The 16,288-nt window shown below is 42.2% G+C and overlaps 1 protein-coding gene across 1 annotated transcript; it reads right to left on the bottom strand.

Annotated features, from left to right (window-relative positions):
- Positions 1–980: 980 nt before the first annotated feature.
- On the bottom strand, positions 981–14,596 carry TWF1 (twinfilin actin binding protein 1; the record flags this gene model as incomplete). The annotated part of the gene is made up of 9 exons (XM_084277066.1): positions 981–1,242; positions 2,902–3,023; positions 3,457–3,607; positions 3,785–3,910; positions 6,261–6,365; positions 7,738–7,833; positions 8,504–8,682; positions 11,195–11,272; positions 14,572–14,596. 9 exons carry the CDS (start codon positions 14,594–14,596, stop codon positions 1,072–1,074), a joined length of 1,053 nt encoding a protein of 350 aa, XP_084133192.1. The 3' UTR covers positions 981–1,071.
- Positions 14,597–16,288: the final 1,692 nt, after the last annotated feature.

The following is a 16,288-nucleotide window of genomic DNA, read 5'->3' as shown; positions in this document are numbered from 1 at the left end:
CAGGTGCTGCCAGCAGTTACTCAAGACCTGGCTGGATTTTGTTACAGATTTAAGTTACTATTAAAGTTCAAACATTCAGGAAAACTAATTTTCAGAATATCATGAAAGTTAGAATTGCAGTTGATCCTACAAACACACTAGAATCTCCAGAATAACTTGCCGTTATGAAGCAAGTCTATTTCAATTTTTACCTAATTGATGCTGGTTGAGGTCCAAGTGCACAGCTCATCAATTATTTATTAGAAACTTTAAACATATTGCTTTGAAAGCAGCTTCATAATCTGCTGAGGATACTAACTCATGCACTTTTCATCACCTTTCACTTGGTCATTCAGCATTTCCTCTGTAAGGCTTACAAGTGGTACAGAAGTCTGAAAAGCCAAAGTCTATTTCTTTAAAAGACAATGACACAAAATGAATTACACATTTGAAATGAACATTCTGTTGTGTGGGAAAATATCCAGCTATTCCTGAACACCTACATTCACTGATGGATAACTGATTCTAGTTCATCTTTTCTGTTACAAAAAACCCAAATAAAAACAAACCCCAACAATGTGTCGTGTTAAAAATGGAAGAAAACCTTCTATTGAACATTTTTCATAGCAGCTATAAGAAAAAAATTAAAAACCAATCTGGGACAACACTATATAGTCCTTCAGCTCTTCTCATATGGAAATTCTTAAGGGTTTCAATAGGCTGTTTACAAGAATAGAGGTTTGCAGGCAGGCATGCAGCTGCAACTTACCCACAGAATACAGGGGCTTAATGGTCTTATGTCTGGAAGGCTTATGGTCACATGTATAGCTATTAAATAATGGAATCTACTTTAAAGGGGTACTACCATAGTTTTCCTCTTCTACCTTTAAAATAATTAGTTCTTCCACATATCATAAAACATGGTCAACAAGTATGTAACAATATAAAAAGTGTTGAGGTCAGAAGAGAGAAGACTAAAAAGAGCCATTTTTTTTTCCCCAGCATCTACGAATGGAATGATTTCAGTTCATTACCAAAAGCCAGAATTTCATTTCTCACTGTAATGCTTGATAACCAATGCAAAACCAGTTTCTAATCACTAGGTGTTTCAGTCTCTGCTGGGCCTCTGATCAGTCTTCGTATTCCTCTCTTCCCCGCAGGACCTTTCGGTTTCGCGAAGCTCTGTTTGTGAGCATGTTGCTTTGGATGAACCTCTTCATAAAGAAAGTCAGCAGTTAACTCATCACCATTATCGATTTCAATCTGGGGGGTGGAAAAAAACAAACCAACAACATTTGTCATATTCATCTTAAGGACATACCTAAAACCATTCTGAAGTCTTGCCATAGCTCTAAACACTGTATTAAAACCGTATGTGCCGTGGTGCTCAGAGCCCAGCAGGAAATGTTCTCCAACTTGCGTTTAACACCCTGGGCAATCTCAAATAGCTTTTCTGAGAATCCACTCTACTCTTACCAGTACCGGAGTGTGATTTGGCTTAATCATTTTTCCTGAAACATAAGCACAACTGCACAGTACATACGCCAAGACTCTTCCTCTGTCCCAAGCTTTAGCACAGGGTATGTTAATACTAACCAGGAGTACACATTCCATGTGGAAACAAGTGCTTATTTACTCATCTGTAAGGCAACTTCCTTGATCAAAGATAAGCAAGCAGCATGCCGATCTCAGAACTAACGTTTCCTTTCTTTATTTTCCCCTCTATAATAAAACCTTCTCATTGTCCCAACACAATCTCAGCATTCTAAGAATTAAAATTTGTCACTGAAACGTGCTTTAAACACTAACTGTAAAAGCAGTTGGTGCATAGATATCTATGTCTCTTCAGACAGAAGGGGAGGAGTATAAACAGCTCCTATGATCAGCTGGCTGCTGCCTCTCAGCAAGTATTCAAGCCATGGAAAAGCTACAGTAAGTTTAATGAAAAAAAGTGGGGGCTGTTAGGGTTTTTAAAATTTAAGCATGTAAACCTGAATGGAAAGTAAACACTGTTCTCAGGCCAAACCCCACTGCTCTGAGTCGCAGGAATGCAGAATTCAGAGAAGCACTCTGGCCCCGCTCTGCTGAGCAGTCAATACTTCATGGCCTGCCAACCATAGCACTCGGCAGGCTGGCCAGCCATGGTATGGCTATTACAAGTACTTGCTGCAGAAATATGCCTGTGGGAATTTCAGGAGTCACATGGAGAGGAAATTTCTGAGAAATAATTACATAAAAATACCACACAGATAATCTACTGAATTCATGTCATCTCCGTAAAAATTGTTACTAACAAATCTGCTATTTTCAGGTAGACATAACTCCCAGCATTAAGAATGTAACCACAGGGCACATATTCCACACATGGACTGTTCCTGTGGTATCTGCTCTGGAGGTGAGGAGCAATGCACCATAGTTGCTCATCATATAGTAAAATCTATGCAATGTGAAAAGTTCTGCTTGCTTGCAAATTGTTGTTTGCCCCATCAAGGACTCCTAAGATACCAGTTTTAAGTTCCAGAACTGCAGCTTGACATTATTTTGAAAATCCTTTAATAACCTTGGCTTTACAGGAATTTAGTATTCAACAACAGCAATGTGTTGCAGTCCAAAATCTGACAGGCCTTTCAGTAAGAAATTGTGTTAGTTCTAAATAGTCCTTCAAAGTATTCTCAAACACTCCCTTGATACACAAGGATATGTTTGTGAAAGCTCTGAAAAAATACAAACCAGAGGAAAGCTTCCATGACTTAACTTTGCACCTGGAGCTTTAGCAACAAGTATTTCTTGTCCAGGACAAACGTTAATAGTTACACAACACTTCTCATTGTTTATACAAGGTGGTGGCAGAGACAATTATAGTTAGGTGTTAAGAAAAGAACAGAGGGATGGAGAAAGTACCAGTATACCCAGTATACTTACCTTCCTAATGATCTGCATCCACAACTGTCTTTCTACAATTTCTAACAGTGGACTTTTGCAACTAGAGTAGAGCATTCGTTCTCGTATACTACAGGTGTACCCTGGCATGGAGTAGATGAAAACTGCAGGGGAAAAAAAGGTATCAGACTGTAACTACACACCATCAAAACCTGTATCAGCAAATCATTCACAGCAGAGTGGCACTGCAAATGAACTCATGCAGCCTGAAAGGGGAAAATGTAATGCCTTTCCGGATCTTTTCTGTTTCACCAAGTGTTTCATTTCAAACAGGAATGAGACAGAATGAGAGAATGGCCAGTGTCATTGTTTTCACATGACAACTGATTTATGGGTGTTCATAATCAAGAAGCATAGCTACTGCTTTCTAAACATAAGGACTCTTCAGAAGTCAGTTTCGCAACCAAATGACTTGGAAATTTATGATCATGCTGAGAGACAGATTACTTTTATGACACATCCTTTCTCTCTGCCTCAAAACCACTGAAGTACTTGAAACAAGCCAATGAAATTTCATACTGGGAAATGTTCTCATACCTATGGATTCCAAATAGTCTCCTTCATGGGCATGCTTATACAGGAAGAAGTGGTAACGTGCAGCATCCTTGGGAATTCTTTTTGGCAGGTCCTTAAGTTCAGTATGAAGTGTGTTGGCCAAAATGATAGTTTCATTTTTCATATCAATTTGCTGTAAACAAAGCAAACCTGAATACACTTAATATGCAGAAAGCAAACCAGATAAAAAGACAGGCTAGAAGAAAAAAAAAGATATCTAATACAGAATAGCAATCTCTCTGTGTATGCCATCAACACGTCATCTATTTTATAGTCACTATGAAAAATATTTTAAGTATTTTATACTTGCCAGTTGTACATAATTGAGTTTCTTATTTTTCAATTTCTCCAAAGCCTGAATAGCTTCTTGAGCAATGGGGAATGCTACTCCTTGCAATGTCTGATGCTTGGTATCTACACCAACGTCTGTCTGTACCTGCAACACAAATCAACTGAGATGTAAACAGAAACCTTTGCAAGCATTCATTTGGTTTCACACAATAACTACAAAACATCACACACATGGTTACACACAGAGTTAGCAGCAGCTATTCCAAGAATAATCTACCCTAAATCATCATCCCCATACACAACACATTTGCATTTTTCAATTTACAGGTCATGTTTGCTTGATAACCTGAAAACAGTTTCCTAACTCTGAAACAGCCAGCTCTGCAGAGGCAACAGAACCGTCAGGCTCAGCTGTCAGTGAAGCAGCTCCAAGTTAAATTCTTGTCTAAAGACACAATAAGTAGGGAAGAAAGAGGCTGATTTTCATATGCTGTGTTGTACTTTTGAACTGATAATACTGCATATAAACTTTGTTGTAGCTTGAAAAATTTTAGATCAAAACATAGAAATGTCATTCTAGGGAGTCAGAATTTTCAGAGGAAGAGAGAAATTCCATTTTAGGAGACAAACTGATCTTCTTGAAGGAAAAGCAAAGCAATTTCCCATCCTCCTGCTTCAACACCCTTCTGCCAAAAGCCTATATCCAAAATAAAGCAAACAAATAAACAGAATCTTAATTTTTGACTTCTAGAAGGTCTAACACAAAGTAGAAAAAAATCCAGGGTAACTGCAAGCTAGGCAACTGTTCATAATCCAGTTATGTGGGTCACAAATTATCAGAGAGAAAAAAACAGTTACTCTAAAATCACTTTTCAACAATTTATGTTTATCTTAACATTCATGCAGTTTCTCTCAAAATAAGCCCTGGCCATCCCATTTTTGTCAAATGTGAACTTATTTTGCAAGGACGAGCTTTTGAATATATTGACTTCCTTTCACAATTTCACTGATACATTTAATGCTGGTGATGAAGCAACAAGAAAATCATAAAAGTGTACAAATTAGGGTCTTAGATCCATCAACCAGATGTTCAGCTTTAATTAAAAACAGATGCTAATGAAATATGAAACAAACTGATAAAAAAAATTTTAAAAAGATACTTGGGGCCATTGTACTTAACATTTTAAGGAACAGTTTGCCAGCAACAAGAAGACAAGAAAGCAGGTGGAAGAACTCATTTTGTGTATAAAGATTGTTAAATTTATGAATTAGCTGTTAAGCTACATGTATGTAGCACGTAAGAGATAAGACCAGAAGTGATCACTGATACCACAGGTGTTTTATATTCATTAGTGTTGTGAGGCTTTTTTAAAGCATTCAAGTAAAATGCAGTGTTTGATGATGATGAATGCATTTCTATGTTGGATTAATCAAAGCTAGACACAGAAAATAACAAAAGACACCACTGAAAAAAAGATGTCAGTAAACAACAGAAGTCACAGCAAAAGCACAGTAGAGTGAAAACATAAGAGAAGATAGAGAGCTGTAGGTAACACAGTGGTTTGGTGGCATCCAGCAGCAGAAACAAACCGTATTTCAAACATGTACCATGGCTGCAAAATACCAGCCTAAAGAACAAGTAAAATCAGCACATGACCTATTTTAATACATGTCTGAACACACAGAGATGAAGTGAAGGAAAAACACGAGAAGAGGATCCTCTGAAATTTCTCAGTCACTAGCTAGCTGGCAATCACCACACTACTGAAAGGCATTTGTTAGAGGTTTTTCTATAAAACATTTGTAGAAAAGCAGATGAGCTTTTTAAAAGGACTAGCTACCTGCTTCAGATTTCTCTTTTTATTTGAATTCCATTCACTTCCTCTCAGTCTTAAAGACAAGTGCACTGGAGCAGAGCAAAGTATGTTTTCTCGAGGGAGAAGGCTGCTGAAATACTCCTGGCAATGATTCACTTGCTATTTTGTGTGTGCAATTTCTGCCACCATGGTAAATGTATGTGGGCCATCACAGAATGGGTGAGGTTGGAAGGCACCTCCAGAGATCATCTTGGCCAACCACCCTCACAAAGCAGGGCCACCTGGAGCGGGTTGCCCACGTCTTTGCACAGATGGCTTTTGAGTATCTTCAAGATGGAGACTCCATGACCTCGCTGGGCCAGCGCTAAGTCACCCTTCACAATGAAGCAAATCCAGTGATAATAAAAGCCAAAGTTGCAACAATTAATCTTTGCAGTTGCAAGGCCTCTGACTCAGATATGAGGTCTTGCAAACTCAGCAAGATCATGTCATCAGCCATCATCATCCTGCAGTTTCAAGTCATTGAGAAATAAATGGAATTCTCATCCACTCAAACCTTCCCAAAAAAAGTTCCATTTTCTGTTCTGCCCTTTTTTTACCTAGAAAGACTTTTTCCCTAAAATATGATTGGAACTCTGCACCAGTTTCCCACCCATGCTTGAAGATTATTGTAGGTACCTCATTAATCTTAATTTGTCGAAGTTCCTCTTCTGCTGCAGTCAGAGGTGCAGGGGAGGACTGTGATATCAAATATTTTTTGTATCCATTCAGTGAAACGTCATCCTGAAAGCACAATATCAATAATTATCTCTTTTTAATAATAATAGTTTACATCAAAGATGTTCTATGAAGCCTAAAAAAAATGCAGTTACCTCCCATACAATTGTGGTCATTTCATTTGAACAGATTACAGGTGCAGGCACATGTACAGTGTGGTCCACTGGGCTGCTCTGGTATCCAACTGTACTGTGAGCAGCATTTCCACAGTCACTCCCCAACTACCTCACTAATTCAAAAATTAGCCTTAATGAAGGCTGAGAGCGTTAAGTTACTCAGTTTTCTTGGAGATAACCTCACAGAACTGACACAGTTCTAATAAACAAGTTTTTTAAAATCTTATAAAATTTGCATGCACAGAGTGGTAGTTTATTGGTAGTTTTCTAAAAATTAAAAATGGGAAAGAGGAAATGTTATCACAGGATAGGGAGTAAGGACATGATACTGAAAATAGTCAAGGATGCAGTGTCACACGAGTGGTGAAGTCTTATAACCACTTTTGGGGAATTCATTAATACTCAGTGTGAGTCGTGGCCCTCTCCAAAGTAGTTGACACCAAAGACAAACACTATTCTGTCTTTATTATTAAGGAGGTCACTCAGAAAAGGGCAGGATTTTATGCAATCACATGAATGTGATTTTATGCTCAAGTTCTGAGGATAAAGAAAAAGCTCTTTCTTAGCTCTTCCCTTTCTGAAAGAGACAGACGTTTGAAAATACAGTGTCCAGTGACAGTATTCTATTATGCCTTGTTTGAGCAGTTCAGAGATATCGGTGTTAATGTATGTGAGGTAGCAGGTGGGACCTTAATCAGGTTCCACCAGGGTAACATTGCTGGTTGCAACTACACTATCCTTGTGTCTAACGAAATAAAGACACAGCAACCCAATGGATACTAATAACCAAGTTTCTGAGTGAGGTTTATGACTTAAGCATCTTGAAGAAGCTATGATTTTTTTCACACAATGAATGAGCATCAGCAGACAGTTACAATTAAGAAATTTATAAAGACCCTGAAACCATCAATGTTAAGCTGTAACATAATGAACTTGGGAAAAGTGAGTTACATTGACTCCAACCTCTAAGCAACCCAAACACCTTCTGAAATAACAGTAACAGATCAACACAGTACTCCTTCCTTACAACTGAAAAGGAAGCTCAGGCTTGGGCACTGAGTTGCAGGGCCAAGCACAAATTCTACATATTACACACCCTGCTCATGGTTTGGTGCAAGTGGTGGATAAGAGATTATTTGACTCAAGGAAAGACCTCTACCAGTAAACCCTCTTAGCAACATGGTTATCTACTTCTCTAGAATACAGCCATTCCAATGCTTTCGGTATTTAAAGTCAGCATGCTGACTTTAAAAAGAACTTACCTGTACTGTTCCAAATACTTCATCCTTAATATGACCACCTCCAAATTCTTTCTTCAGTGTGGCTCGGGTTGCTGCATACAGCATTTTTTGACGAACCTAGAATATAATGAACAGTGTTGTTTTGGTTTGGGTTCTTTGGTGTTCACACAGAATCTAGCATGTTGTTGTTACAAGTCCATTCACAAACATCTTTTTTTAAACAAGTATTTTAAGTGTTGAAAGTGCATTATTTCATTGAATCATAACACACTGATGTTTTGGTTGTTGCTAGGCAATGTTTACACCAAGCAAGGGCTTTGTAGCTTCTCACCCCACCCGACCTGTGAGGAGGAGGCTGGAGGTTAACAAAAAGCTGTGAGGGGACACAGCCAGGACAGCTGACCCAAACTGGCCAAAGGATATTCCATACCACATGATGTCATGCTCAGTATATAACTGGGGGAAAACTGGCTGGAGGATAACTGCAGCTCAGGATCTAGCTGAGCACTGCTTAGTGGGTGGTGAGCAATTGTGCTGTACATCACTTGCTTTGTATACTATTAGTAGTAGCAGTATCTTCTTTTTCTGTGCTGTTAAACTGTTTTACTCTCAATCAGGTTTTTTCCCAGTTCTCTTCCCCATCCCACTGGGAGCAGGGAGTGAGCAAGTGGCTGTATGATTGTTTTTTTAGCTGCCTGCCAGGTTAAACCACAATGCTAGGATTCAGATCAAATGCACTGTTGCAAAATCATTAACAACATGAAGTCTCTAATGACTGTTAACTTACAGGAGAGTGATCGGGTGACCATGCAATGAAGATCCATTCATATCCTTGGGCATTCTGAGAATCTAATCTGTACAATATATAACATGGTTGCTTGTCTTCAAGAAGGGGAAGGACAAAGGAATCATAATCCTTTTCCCATGATCCAACTGGCCGCCTAGAGGATCCCACAACAAGCTGCTCTGTAACCAATAACCAAAGCTACAGGTTAGCAACTACACATTTAATACTGGTTTTCAAAATTAGCAATTACATTAACCAGTTAATCAGACACTTCTTTCATAATTATGTAAACAAGAATGGAATTCAACAACAGTCAGTGTGAAACCAAGCAAATTCCTACTGCAGCTGTGTACATTCAAACCCTAACTCACTTCAACCCAAATACAAATAGTTGAGAAGTAAGGTGCTGGTTGTCATTGGGTTCTTTGATCTGAAGGGATAATACTGATGTCAGTGTTTTCAGCATAATGTACACAGAAGGGAAATAAAAACTGTCTTCTGTTTATTTCTGTATTAAAATACTTAAGTAGAAACAATAGGGTAGTAAGATTTCAAATTTTAGAGAGTATTATAGATGTTCTTGCTCTAACATAGTAAATACTTATTTAAGGATTCAGTAACTCTAGTTATACAGTGAAAAGAGTTTGGAATGAATAAGCTTGCACTAATCACTTCAACTTTACTATGTAAGTAGATAAACCTCTTTCTAATACAGCTTCATAACTATGGTCTCTTTAAATGACTGAAGTTGTTTATTATGTATAATTGGCTTAAGCCTGTATAGAATATTTCAGATAAGATTTAATTATGTGAACAGCTGTGGCAGCAAGATTTTTCTCTTATTTATAGATCACTTCTCATCTTCCAAAATAAATTATTAGTATATCGTCCTTCAAAACATCTATCAGTTTCCAATAAATACTAGCTCCCACAATCAAAACAGAGGTATCTTGTTTAAATAGGATCCTGCAGCAGTTTGAGGACCATCATAGCAGCATGGTATGCAAAACGTTTTTTGAGAGTCTAAGACCTAACTTCTAAAACTTCACATGAAAGTACAGCAGTATACACATGCCTCTATAGCACAACATTCAGAGCAAGGCACTCTAACACAGGAAGTTGCAGAACACGAACAGGTCAGGGAGAGAGTGTTTGGCCCTTCCCTGAATTAAATGCAAAGTAGCCGAAGACCAGAGTACTCCAAAAGTAATTGCTAAATCTGAACTCTAGGTGGTTTTATCCTCACTTGGATTTAAGATGGAAAAATAGAATTGGAGGAACTCTACTGCCCAGCAGCAAACCTGTCCTCTTACTAACTCAGATTAGCAGAACTCAACTTTACTATTTTTATTGACTAAGGGCAGTTGCTGAAAGGTTCTGCAGACAGAGAAGGCAACTGTCCCTCTTCCAGCATTCTGGGAATTTTAGAGGCTTCTTTTTGAACTGTGGAAAATAGTATCAAAAACTGGGGTCTGCTTCTACAGAGAGACAAAATGCATGTATATACACACAAACATATACACACCAAAAGGGGAAAAAAAGGTAACATCTTCCATTTGTATCTTATTTTTAGGCTTCATTTCATATTAAAATGTAGCATACACACAATATATTTTTACTTTGCCCAATGTGGAAAACAAACAATTCAATGGTATGCCAGCATTTGCTACCTTGTGCTAGTGAGACTTTACCACAGTGACCTCCCTGTAATATTATTACTGCCATTTCCTTAAGGAAAGGAATATTACAATGCCAGAAGACTTCCTAAGAAAAGCAAACACAAAGAAAGTAACCACAGGTTATTTGCCTAACAATAAAAGTAGGTATGTGTATGTACATGTACATACATAAAACTTTGCCCAGCTAAGAGGTATTTCAGTGTGTTGTAAATGAATAAACTCTAGAAAGAACAGAACATCCAAAATGGGCATCTGACATCCTTGAAAATATCGACTAAACCATGAAGTGTCTTAAACAGTCAACCAGCACTGCTATAGAAAAAAAATAACAACAACAACCAAACAAAACTAATTATGCATTCTATCTTTCAGTGTTTACAGCCTTGATCACTTGCCAGTGAGTTCAAAGATCAAACTTGAGTTCTGCAAGAAATTACGTAATTTTGTATTTATTCAAAGATGTGGAACTTCAGGAACAGTTTTAGCTTGGAAAACTTGTGTAAAGTTACAGGTTTTTAACGATGTTTTCTATGAAGCCAGTTCACTATTAAACATCTGCTTTAATTGGACTTCCTGCATGCAGCTCATCCCAGTATAAAAGGCATTTATACTTCATCTAAAGTGACTAGCTGCTCTGTAAGAATCTCTCTGTCCAGTGAAAGTAACCAAAGTGCCAAATGACTACACGGGTATGGATTTTTTTTTTTCCTCTACTTCTTTAGTAAGAAGCTGAGAGTAAGTTCATTTACATTATCCATATGAAATACACAGCAGTTCTTGGAAAAATATGGTGTGATATTTGGAAGAAAAAAATCAAATACAAACATACAGTAGCATCATACTGAAAAGATTATCATCACCAAAATTTAAGTCTTACCTTCTGTAAATGAAAAACCTTAGTAACATTAAATTTTGCAGAGTTTTGGTTTTTAAAACAACTGTACCTGTGGTCATTAAAACAACTAGGAAAATATCTAACAGTATCAGAGAAAAAGATTAAAATGTGACTAACCATTGTCAATGACTATTTTTAAAAGCCTGTATTGTCCATTTCTGGCTCCAACAAAGGTGTCTTTAACACTTCCACTAGCTGAAAAAGAAAACAGAAGTAACCAAATTAACACATTTCACTTCTCCAGGACTAAGAATATTCACAAATGTAAGAACAACAATAGTGAAGCGTGCAGCTGGCCCTTCCCTACAAAGTTGGACTGAAAAAGGCACAGGGGAGTGATGTTCCCTCTGCACTGCATACTGTTCCAGCTACCAGCACGCCACAAACAGATGACAGGCAGCATGACAAACCAGCCCTGCTTTCTAGCACACCGTGTGATTTTCAGCACTGTGGAAATTAAAGGTGACATCACACCGTCGCTCTCAGATTTCAGAGTGAACACAGCAACACAATAAAAATATGAGGCATCTCAAATTACAAGAGCTTTGTTACAAGAGTCTGCAGGCTTAGCACAAACTTTCAGACGGAAACTTTACGCCTGCCAGGAAAATCTTAGATCTTGTCTGGCACAAGTGCCGGTCTTTCCTGAGGACACCTCTCTGAAGAGCAGCACTGGTTGCTCAGCTTTCCTATCACCTTATCTCCTCCTATGCACCTCAATGACATTGCTCAAACCCCAACCTGCTGTAACTGAATAGCTTTATAATGAATTTATAACGAAGTAACTAAAAATATTTTATGTCTGTAATTCACATTGACACTACACTGCAAACGTGACAGACTTGCTTCCCTAAGCACACTGAAGTGCTCAAGTGATGCGCAGATCACCCTTATCTCAACTGCACTGCTAAATAATCCGAGTGTGAATCAGCTTAATTATACCGTAAAGCAGGGGGAGGGGTGTACAGCATTTATTGAAGAATATCTATTGGAAGCTGGTCCTTTAAATAATCCCACATCATACAGCACAGGACCAGCAAAACAAACATCGAACCAGGGAACAAATAAAAAGGATTATTCATAGTCAGGTTGAGGCCAACTGAGCAGATGGTCAGATGGTACCCAGCAACGTTACTGCCCATACTAAAAACATTTTAAATTTCTGCCCATCGAAGTGATGTCCAGGCCCACTCTGAAATTCCAAAATGGCATGGCAGTGTTAAACAAACTGAACTGCATCGGGTTACCAGTCCAACCTCAGCTTCAACCCAGTTACCATCTTCCCACTAACCAGTGCAGAAGATCACTGTAATTTGCTGCCAGCTTTTCTAAACGTCTCTGCCAGTCCTCACCATTCCCTTCAGCAGGCAAATAATGTGCCACTTTCTAGACCTTCCAGTTCCCCCAGGACTATTTTTTTGTCCTCTTCTAGTCTATTGTCTTTTTTGTTCTTTACTCTCTCATTTCAACCCTACACATCAAAACAAGAACAAAATACCTGCACCAATACCAGAACAGTGACAGCTCCTGAATTAACATTTTGAGACAAGGTGTTTGAAAAACCATCTCACTATCAAGTGACCTATGGTTTCTTTTTCATAAAGGTTTTAAAATTCACAACAGAGTGATATTATTTTCTACTAAAACTTTCTGCATAGCAGTGACCTACAGAATTAAAATTTGGCTTCATTTCACAAATATTATAAGGGGAATATTATTTTTAAATTATTTAGTAGACTGAATATATTATAGTATATTTTCCCACAGCTCAGTGCATTCTGTGACTTCCTACACTATTTACCTGCATTAGCCTGTTTGAAAGTCCTGTACTTCTAGCAAATGCCTGATACATATCACTGTCCCCATGACTTCATTTCTTTTTCCAGAAATGAGCGGTTCATGCTGCCAAATCTTGCAATTGTTTATGAGTGACAGTGGCCTGTTTGTAGCTAAAGCCAGCAATGGCACAACAAGTGCTATTCCCCTTCCAAATCGCAGAAGCGTATGCTTTGCTGCGAACAGGACCCCTGATTGGCGGCTGCAGAGTTCTCTGCAGCTCTCCTCTGGGGACAAAAGACTCTCAAAGACAGGGAGAAGACCAGCAGAAGAGGTTTAGCCACTCTTCTTGCCTGTGGTAAGCAACAGGATATTCTTCTGCCCGTCCCTCCAGCATTGCCAGGAGAGAGAACAAGGGAATGAAGAGCCATTATCACAGTTTTCCCCAGCCTGAAAAAAAAAGCAAGCTATCCTAGATGCATCTCCAGCCAAAGAAGAATTGAAGAACTTAAAATAATAATGGGGGGGGGGGGGGAAATGTAAAGATTGGCATGCAGGGAAGGAAGAGACATAATATGGTGAGGACCAAATGCAGCCAGTGAACAAAAAAGGGAACAGAAGAGCAGTTATGAGCTGCCATGGATGGGACAAAAGTCACCTTCCACAATAAAGATGAGACAGCAGGCAAAGTACACACGGTACTAGTCACCAAACAAGCAGATTGCAGAATTCGAGACAGGAAAACCTGACCCCCCCGTAATCCTGCAGTATAATCCCTGCTTAGAAATTCTGTGGCTGGAGAGGGCGGGGGGGTGGAAAGGCCCGGTAATACTGAGACACAATATACTGTCTTCTGCTAATTGCTCCTCGCACCCTCCAAGGCCTGGAACCATGGGCGGGGGGGAAAGGGCTCTCCCACACTTTCCCCTTTTGTGGCCTCCAGCAGCCACGGAGGCCGCTAAAATAGCGGGCTGCCCTACTCCGGGGCTCCCGGCTCCCCGCAAGGCTCCCTCTACAACGGGCCCGGCAGCCGAACTCGGCATGTCCCGTGCTGCCCAACCCACCCCAAACCCTCGGCGACCCCCCCGAAACGGCGAGAGCTTCTCCAAAAGCCGGGCGGGGCGGGAGGTGCCCGGGGAGCCCCCACAGCCCCGGGGGCGCCGGCTCCCACCTCACCCGTCACCCCGCCGCAGCCGGACAACCTGCGCTCAGGGAAGTTACCTGAGCCAAGGAGGGAGCCCTCCTCGCCATGTATGGGCTTATGGAGTGAACAGTTTCCTCAGGCCGGCTCCCTGCCGCTGTAAGGCGGACAGGCGCCGTTAGCCCTGCGGATAAAGCCTGCGAGCCTTCGCCTGACTGGGAACAAGCTCCGGGTCCGACCCGGAGGGACGGCGGCCGCCCGCGGCCGATGCCACCGGCAGCTTTCCCCCCTCCCCGGCGCTCAGCTCGCCTCCCCCGTCATCCCGCGGCGGAAAGGACGGGCTCGTCCAGCAGCGAACAAAGAGCCTGGCAGGGAAGAGAAGTCCGCCGGGAACGGCCCGTTAAACGGCCGCAACAGCAGCCTCCCCCCGCACCGCGACCTGCTGGAAAAGGCACCCCACCCGCCCGGCTGGCAGGGGGAGACAAGGGAAGAGGGGGCCCGGCTGTCAGGAGGGACAGGCGGGCACCGCGGTGCGCAGGGGTCGGTCAGCGCTCGCCGCCGGGAGCCGCGCAGGTACCTTGGATACCGGTCTGGTGGGACATGTCGGACCGCCGCGCCGCGCCCGGGGCAGTGCAGCCCGTCACGGCCCGGCCCGGCCCGACCGCTCGCACGTGACACGCCGCCGCCACTCAGCGGCCGGGAGGGAGCGCGGCGCCTTCCGGGCCCCGCCGGGCCGGGCCGGCTCCAGGGCTCCGGCAGCGGACAGTGGCCGCCCCGCTGCTGCCCCCTACAGCAGAACCACCGCCGGGTCGAGACGGGCCGAGCCCGTCCGGCGCCGCGCCTCCCCTGTGTCCGCTTGCCCCCTCGGTGCGTCCTGTGTACTGGTTTAAAACGCGGGCGCCGTGCCGCCCTGCCCTGTCCCCTCCTGTCCTGCCTGTCGGCCCCTGCACCTGCCGTCCCAGGGCGTGCGGGGCGATCTGCAGCGGGGCAGCGGCCGTAGCCTGCGGTGATCCCCCCCTGTCCCAAGGGGACGAGTGCCCCGCGGGGCTGCTTGTTGGCCGAAGTCCTGACGAAGAACTGAGGCGGATTTAGCTGATCTCCAGAAGCCTGTCTCAGAGGTCGACCGTGGTTGCTTGGGGCAGCAGGGAAGGAGCCGGAAGGTGGGACACGAGGCTGCTTGTGTGTGATGTGAATTTTGCATTAAACAGTCGTTATAGAATCATAGAATTGCCTGGGTTGGAAGAGACCCTTTAGATAAAGAGCCCAGAAATGAATGGGCAGAGCCCAGAACCACAGCTCTTTCAGCTGAAGCCCTTACCCCTGACAAGGCAGTCTTTCCCTCTTAATTCTGCGTTATTCGCTGCTTGGTGGCACTGCATCAACAGAGAAGTGAAGATCTCTTTCAGTGTGGAGCTGGCATTTGAGAAGCTTGAGGCAAGGTTTGAGGCAGAGAAAGGGTGTACCTGCTTCTCAGCAAGTGGCGTATGTACCAGGACAAAGGCTTTTACACCTTCTCAGCCTCTGCTGAGAAAGTTTCCCTCAGCTTTTCCCCGTGAAGGAGTGCCCCCCATTATGAATTTTAAGCATGCTCTAAAGGTAGGGTTGCTTTTGCTAGCTGCCCTTCACAGGCACCTGTGCCCACAGGCTGAGAGGTGCCATCCTCTGATGCCAAAAACCACGAGTGCCATGTCTTCTTCAAAAGTGGCTTCTGTGTCCTGTACTGTAGTCAGCCTTTTTAACCTGCACTGCCGATGAGACTCCACAGGCGAAATGTGCAGGCAGTTGGAGCTGTAACAGGGCACTTAGCGTGATGTCCTGATGCTGACGATCCCTTTGGATTCTTGGGAGTTAGCAGGGGTTTTATGGGTTCCCATTCAACCTGAGAACATAAGAAATGCTGTAAGAGGGCATACCAAATGTCTAGGCGAGAATAAAAGCACATGGTAATCCTTCCTTGGCTCACCTTCCCAGCCTCTGGAGTGCTCAGGAATTTCTGAAGTCAGCTACGTTGATAGATGTGGGTGCCTGTGCTTTGTCAGATCCACAGTTTAAAGATACTAGGTGTGGGATTCAGTGTCTTATTTGGGAAACGTGACAGGAACGGTAACACTGTAACAGTAGTATGTGAGCTGTGCTGTGTAATGCTTGTCCAGGAAATAAAAAGTCACTATGGAGACATGTCACCCGATAGTGACCTGGGACCAACTGTGAGGACAGCAGCAGCTGGGGAAACAGAAAAACTGCAGTTTATTTCTTCTAGCAAGGAGGCTGAAAGAAACATGGAAAATACTTAA

Source organism: Gallinula chloropus (assembly GCF_964237585.1).
Source record: "Gallinula chloropus genome assembly, chromosome: 1".
Classification (NCBI taxonomy): Eukaryota; Metazoa; Chordata; class Aves; order Gruiformes; family Rallidae; genus Gallinula; species Gallinula chloropus.
This window is presented reverse-complemented; position numbering and strand designations above follow the sequence as displayed.